The sequence below is a fragment of the Triticum dicoccoides genome, chromosome 7A (assembly GCF_002162155.2).
Source record: "Triticum dicoccoides isolate Atlit2015 ecotype Zavitan chromosome 7A, WEW_v2.0, whole genome shotgun sequence".
Lineage (NCBI taxonomy): Eukaryota > Viridiplantae > Streptophyta > Magnoliopsida > Poales > Poaceae > Triticum > Triticum dicoccoides.
Genome location: NC_041392.1, coordinates 242,100,604 through 242,108,007, shown reverse-complemented (window position 1 = coordinate 242,108,007; position 7,404 = coordinate 242,100,604). Strand labels below are relative to the sequence as shown.

Here is a 7,404-nt window from a genome sequence, read left to right as displayed (position 1 = left end):
CCTGGGCAGGGTTGCCGGCGTCCGCCATGGGAGCCTATCTCCTTTCTCGCGTGTGATGACACAGAGATGGGGGAAAGGAGAAAAGCAATGCATGAGAACGTGTGAAGAAGATTGGGTTCGAAGAGATAAAGCCGGCTGGGGAGCGGTGGATGGGCCCACAAGACACGTGTCCAGCACAACGCGCGGCTTACGTTTGTTTGTTTTCATCCGGATGAAAACAAACATTTTCCCTTTTCTATTGCAACCTTTTACAAATCATGTGAACCAAAGAGGCCCACTTTTTTGTTTAAGAGAGTAATAGGATAGAACTCTCTTTTGGGGAGATTGTAAAGTGGGCCTGAATATTTTTTGCGCCTAATAAGGTAGAAGGGCCCAAACGGAGGCACCTCGGCATACGCCGTAATATACAGCGTCCAACGCGGAGGCAGCCACCAAACCAGTATCGACAAGACGTCAAAACCCTAGACCGGCGACGCGTTCCCCTCTCTCGCCGCCGGATTCCCCTCCGCCCGTGCGTCTCGCGGACGTCTTCGCGCTCGCCGGCTGCTGTTCTCGGTTCGCCCACCACCAGCAATGTCTTCTCAGGTGAGTCCACTTCGTCTTCCCAGATCGAATTGTGGCTCGCTCGAATTGCTGTCGAGGTCCACCCGCCGCGGGGCGAAACCCTGATGCGACACCAAATCCTTAGCCGTGTTCATCTCCCCTTTGCGTTTGCAGATGAATAACCGCATCCAGTCCGCTGGAAAGCGCGCGCGCACAGACGGTAGGTTGCTCAAGCTGTTCCGTTCGTTCATCTGTTTCCGCCCCGTTCTGTGAGCAGCGCCTGACATGATTTGCCTGTTTTGCACGACCGGCGTTCAGGTAGCCGGCGTGAGGACGACTGGATTTGCCCCAGCTGTAACAACGTCAACTTCGCATTCCGCACCACCTGCAACATGCGCAACTGCGACCAGTCCAGGCCCGCGGATCACACGGTACTCGCATCTCCTACTTGCTGTTCTCGACTCAATCATGTTATGTGCTGGGTGTTTTGCATTTACCTAGTGCCGCTGTTGCTTTTTGCCTAGAAGGCTATGCAGACTCCACCCCACTACTCGGTGCCGGGGCGGTACATGCCGCCGGGGACGCCTCCGTCCATGTACCTCACCGGGGCTCCTCCCCCGTATGGCTCCAACCTCTATAATGGGCATCCCATGCCACGCTATGGCATTCCTCAGCTCCCTCCGGGCTCTGGATATCCGTATGGCTATGGCGGGCGAGTCCCGATGGGGAGCCCCTATGGGCCAATGCATATGGCGGCACCACCCCCATATTCTAGTGGTTCTATGGTTGGTGCAGGTAAGATGGCTATGATATCTCTGTTACTCTGTGGTAGCGCTACTTTGTCATGTGATTAGCTGTTCAAATGCAATAAGCAGTATCTGATATGTAAAAGAAAAACACAACTATTTATTTGTCTGAACTTACTTGCCAGGAATTATAGTAGCACGTCCAATATATTTCTAGAGAGAATTCCTTATTTAACACAGTGTTTAAATTTTATGCCCTATTTGACATTGACAAATGATTTCTTCCCTATCTAACTATGAGTCTAAATTTTTATGCCTTTTATGACACTTCTGTCCATTTTGAGACTAAATGACACCTGAAAAGACCCTTTTGCCCCTTACATGGTATGTTTGTACGCGTGCTGCTGCGTGTGTGCGCGCGCGCACACGTGTGTGTTGCTGATGTTACACGCGCGCACATGTGTGCTGCTGATGTTACACGCGCGCACGTGTGTGCTGCTGATGTTACACGCGCGCACGTGTGTGTTACTGATGTTGCGTGCGCGCGCGTGTTTGTGAGTGTGTGTGCGTGCGCGGCGTGTGTGCTACTGATGCATGCTGTCTGGGTTTGTGCGTGTGTGGTGTTGCATGTCTTGCTCGGTGTGTGCTGCTGCGTGTCTTCCTCGGTGTGTGCTGCTGTGTGCGTGCTGCGTGCGTCTGTGCTGCTCTGTGCGCGCGCGTGCATGTGTGTTGCTGCGTGTGTATGTGCCGCTGCGTGTGTGTGTGCTACTGCCCTGCACACACATACAACATGAGGGGCAAAAGGGTCTTTTCAGGTGTCATTTAGGCTTAAAATGGACGGAAGTGTCATAAAGGGCATAAAATTTAGACTCGTTGTTAGATAGGTTAGAAAAGTTTTTCGGTGTCAAATGAGGAAGCGAAATTTAAGATGGTGTTAAATAAGGAATTGTTTCATATTTCTATGCATACTATATATTGTTCTACACTTCTACTGTACAACATTTGTCTTTAATGGATAAATTACTTGTTGATTTCTCGGTTTTTTATTTGAGTCAGTTCTTGTCTCTGATGCTTGTTGAATAGGTGTTTTTAGATCTGACCCAAATGTTGTTACAGTGTTTCTAACATTCGTTTTTGAATTTCATTTCCCTGTAAATAGGTGGAATGTACAGCATCAGCATGCCCATGGATAGATATGGCTTGGGCTCACCCGCTGGTCCTGGGGCAATGGTAATTTACTCCTGTACATATTAATATGAGTTACATCGCCTCAATTGGTTGCTGCTACCTTTTGTGCCTTCTATTTATGTTGTGTGGGAAGGTTGTTTCTCATTGTTCTTGCTGTTTTGGTGTGATTGACCATGCTAAGCAATCTGCATGTCCTTTATTTCTTTCTCTTGTAGGGCACAAGGGCTGGTTCCTATTCTGACGAAGGCTCACAGAAGAAATCTGCTGGTATAAATTTGCATTGTCCTTTTCACTGGTCAATCAATTTTGTTGGCACTCAGATTTATTCTCTGCCGCTTCTCTTGAACTATTTTAGGAGCTGGACGTGATAATGATTGGAAGTGCCCTAATTGCAACAACATTAACTTCGCCTTTCGGACAGTCTGTAACATGAGAAAATGCAACACACCAAGACCTGACACCCAGGTTTGACACGGTTCCTTCGCACTGAGATTTAAGTTCATATGTTATATTACTAGCCGAGCCAACTTCATAATTGTGCTTTGAAGTTGACATTGCTGCCGCAGCCTACAAGCTTAGTCATCTGTCTGAAGTATATGCGATGTGTAAAAACTGTTCAGTGAGATGTTGTTCTATGTGATTTGACCAAATTTACATATTTGCTATGTATCTGTTGATCAGTGTATGTATATGTATACTTGGACTTTTCTTGGGCATTATAGCTTCACCAGTTCTTTTTGCATGGTAATACATGTCTTATTTATATAATAGCTTCACCACTTGTTTGATAACCATTCTTTAAATAAAAAGGTATTTACTAAATTCTCATAGGTTGCGCATATCTAAAATCCCTATGCATTACAACTTAAACAAGCTGTTTCGAACCAAACCAAGAACGGTTGCTCATTCACCTGGCAATGGGCATCAAGTTTTTGTCATGCAGTTGCACCATTAGATTGTGCATTAGTGCTTATGTGGAGTGTGATCAATTATTTTGAAGCTATTAGTGGGCAAACTGTTAGTGTATTTGGTTATGGTTATTTTTCTTCCTTATGTTCTTGTTAATGTTGGATTGGCTATCTATTTATCATTTTAGCTTCTTTTACTGTTTGTAGAGCTAAATTGTTGTATTACTGTACTGATGACATACATATTAACTCTTCCTTCAGGGATCCAAACCTGACAGTTCAAGAGCTCCAAGTAAGTTTTTAGTGTTAAACATTATACATGCTAATTCCCCCTTACCTTCACATATATCAAAGTATTTTGCTTGTCTTGTTATCAGTAAATATTGGGGAACCCCTTTTCAAGATATGCGTCAAAGCTTTGCACTAGTTTATTAGATATATTCGAAACACTATTCAGTTATACATCTAACTTTGACATAACAGAACCAAAGACTCCAGAGGGTAGCTGGAAGTGTGAAAAGTGCAATAACATAAACTATCCTTTCCGGACAAAATGCAACCGTCCAAGTTGTGGGGAAGAAAAGCCATTGCAGGCAAACAGTCCTGATGATCTGGCTACAGATCAGGACAATCAGGTATGTGATTCAGAACGTCCACTATGGTCCTTATTGTTTCCGTGCCTTTTCTTATAGAAAACCAAAAACTGCGTGCCTTAAATATTCTATTCAATAGTAACTTTATTATTTTTGCCTATCTCAGTGTTCTCTTGTGCATGGCTTATATATCGTGTCCTTAATGTTACAGTGAGTCCTAGAACAGTAATGAGGTCAAGAAGGTTCAGCGTCGTCGTCAAGTTTCAGTCTGAATGTCTGGGGTCCATCTGTGTCCGTAGTCGCTGCTGTCGTTTCAAGTTTCTTCCTCTTGGGACCATATAGTTGAGTCACAGCCTCATGGTAAACGTTGTGAAGTTGGCAACTGGAGTCATGGCTTTTCATATCTCTACAGATTTTGATCAAGATCATCCATTTGTTAATACCCTCCTGAAATTTGTTTGCTTGTCGTGGACACTGGACTCAGGGGAAATTGCTATTTGTTATGATGGATTCTAGCTATATATCTGTCTTAGATGTCTTTCATCTGCAGTGAAGTATTACATAGACTCCTTGATTTTTCTCGATTGGTTTTGTCCAAGTTATGTTTGTGGTCTTCAGTTTTAACTCATGTCCAGTTTGGGTATTGCTGTTAATGTCTAATGGCTCGATAATGGCGGCTTTTTCTTTCAGATAAAATCTAAGATATGTTTATTATAGATTCTTTCAACGTGGGATTTTCCCTTCCATTCACAATTAGTTTACTTACTAACGTAAGTAATGTTTAGGAGCACTTAGCTTGCACTGTTAGTTATGTTTTGGAAATTCTCGACAATGGGATAGCAGAGGATCAGAAATTGATACTTGTACATCAGACTTGCATCAGTATTTTGGTTGGTCTTAGCAAAAAAAAAAAGATCTGTTGAACTAACCAGAGCAAATTCCACTACATTTCCCCATCATCAATTAAAGATTACCCCCCGCCCCTCTGTTGGTATTGGTGAAACGACTGCTAAACATTTTTTAGGCAGATCTGTTCAGACCATGGTCTGTTTACCTTGCTTTCCATCATTTTGGTAATACATTTGAGGGGAAACTGCTATCACTGTAGAAACAATATTAATTCTTTCTTAGTACTTATCAAATTTCCTTGTTGACGGTTCATTATAATAATTGGTACATGCAATATGCCATTTTTCTTGAAATAAAAATTGAAGTTAGGCATGTTGACTCCCTAGAGCTCACCAATGTCCTGTTATGTGCATATGTTACCATGTTCTCTGGAGCGTAGCTAATGCAAGTTTTACCAATCTGATGTTTTTGGATCAAAGAGATGATAGATGATGGAAGAGTGAGTTGTGCATAATCGCATTGTGGAGTGTGCATAACCTCGCATGCTTGGTTGGATTGGTGCTCTTTGACTGACTGGGTGCGATTGAAATTAGTTTTTGTCATGTAATATGGGGAAGCTTTTATCAAAGCTGCAACTTTCACATGACTTTGAAGACAACAGTGTTCTAATCGAGAAGGATGTTCCTGGCCACGCTGCTGGACTACCGGTACCGACAAGTTCGCATGCCCTGCGAATGGCAGCTCTCAGTGAGCTGCAAGACAGTTTATAGATGACAAGCAACCATTTCATTTTTCTTTGAAAACGTTCGTATTGTGTGGACCCATCATACTCTGTATCAAGCAATCAACGGTGTTGCTCACAGCCATCTTGGTACGGACTTGGATTGAAAGCTTGGTTTAGATTTGTTTGGAGTGCATATTTTACTTCTGTTCTCATTCTTACGATTTTCTTATAATTGTATAATTGAGGATTGGTTGGCTTTGTTGATTTGTTATATGTTTGTTTGAATCTGATGTAAACTATTTTGATTCTGCTACATTGTATTTCTTGCAAATACGGGTGTTCCCATATTTGTTAAAAAAAAATGTTCCCATATTGCTTGTTTAATATCGTTATATAACTGGTCGGCCAAATCTTACAACGAAAGCATATGTGAATATTTACGTCGATTTTGGTGTCTACTCCCTCTGTTCTTAAATATAAGTCTTTTTAGAGATTTTACTATGAACTAAGTATGGATGTATATAGACATATTTTAGAGTGTAGATTCACTCATTTTGTTTCGTATGTAGTCCCAGTAGAATCTTTAGAGTGTAGATTCACTCATTTTGTTTCGTATGTACTCCCAATAGAATCTCTAAAAAGATCTATATTTAGAAACGGAGGGAACCTATATTTAGGAACGGAGGGAATAGATCTGAGGCTATTTTCAGAGGCGTTTGCCGCAATTCCACTACTCTTAGCAATTATTGGCTTTTCCTACTACTATCTTCGTCTCGCTGAATAAGTCATTCATCTAGTTTTAGGTCAACGATTTAACTATCTAGTTTTAGGTCAACGATTTAACTATCTAAATATGTATTTTATTTGATAAAAAATATATATTTAAAAATTACATCAGTGTAGAAATCTAGTGATATACTTTTTATGACATATAACACGTATTTAATTCTTCAAATTGATAACTTAGAACTACGCGAATGATTTATTCACCTAGATGAAGGTAGTATTAAAAATCGATTTTAGTAATGTGAAAACACATGATTTTAATCCTAATAGTTGCCCCCCAAAAAGCACGCTGTTAATCAAATCCTCGACACATGAATTCCGTCTCGGTCGGGAGTAGTTAGCCGCCGCGTACGGAGGAGGCATGCGGCGCTAAATCGATGCGATATTTATATAAAAGAAAAATGGAAATCGGTGCGATGCTTCCGCGCGGCGCAAAAGGATATCTCTGACGTGGTGCGAGGGACGCGCGGGCGCAGCGGCATAGAAGCGGCCAACTATCCATGCCAAACGTACACGCGACGTGGGCCACGCGTGCGTGCGAGCGGCGCGAGGTCTGACTGTGCTAGACAATGGACATCCCCAGATACAACCTGCGTCCGCCGCACGCCGAAGTAAGCACGTGCGTAATCTGCACTTGTATTCGGCGATCATTCATACTCTCTTCATTTCTATATACAAGGTCATAAACTCATTTTACAGGTATCAAGGTAAAATTTAATCCATATTTTGCAGGTCAACTTTTTTTTCGTTTACCGAAATCATTAATACGCAACATGCATGCAAGGAAATTGAATGGAGGAACTAATTAGTGTCATTATGATGACATGCATGCAAGCATTAAACAAATTGCTAGTATGAGAAAATATCATTAATTCTTTTCTCGATTAATGTTTGTGGCCTTGTATAGATGCAAAACATATATCTCATAGTGGCCTTGTATAAGTAGATAGAGGGAGTATTTCAATCCCTTCACGTACATATGTTTTTTTTGCGAAAAGGCGCCGGATATATTATAAAGGTTCAAGAAAAGTACAAAGCACCCCAAATATAATAAAGATTGCATCGAG

General features: G+C 42.0%; 1 protein-coding gene across 5 annotated transcripts; it reads left to right on the top strand.

The window, feature by feature from the left end:
- Positions 1-407: 407 nt before the first annotated feature.
- Positions 408-5,828, top strand: LOC119329457 (ranBP2-type zinc finger protein At1g67325-like). Of its 5 annotated transcripts, none has more exons than XM_037602500.1 (10): positions 408-585; positions 718-763; positions 862-974; positions 1,068-1,338; positions 2,449-2,519; positions 2,693-2,744; positions 2,833-2,942; positions 3,647-3,677; positions 3,869-4,020; positions 5,421-5,828. In XM_037602500.1, the coding sequence occupies exons 1-10, from the start codon at positions 574-576 to the stop codon at positions 5,595-5,597; spliced, it is 1,035 nt and encodes a 344-aa protein (XP_037458397.1). In that variant the 5' UTR covers positions 408-573; the 3' UTR covers positions 5,598-5,828. The 5 variants fall into 5 exon arrangements, with proteins under 5 accessions (XP_037458397.1, XP_037458400.1, XP_037458399.1 ...); XM_037602503.1 differs by lacking the exon at positions 5,421-5,828 and adding an exon at positions 5,267-5,378 and having other exon boundaries at positions 411-585; XM_037602502.1 differs by having other exon boundaries at positions 412-585; positions 1,071-1,338.
- Positions 5,829-7,404: the final 1,576 nt, after the last annotated feature.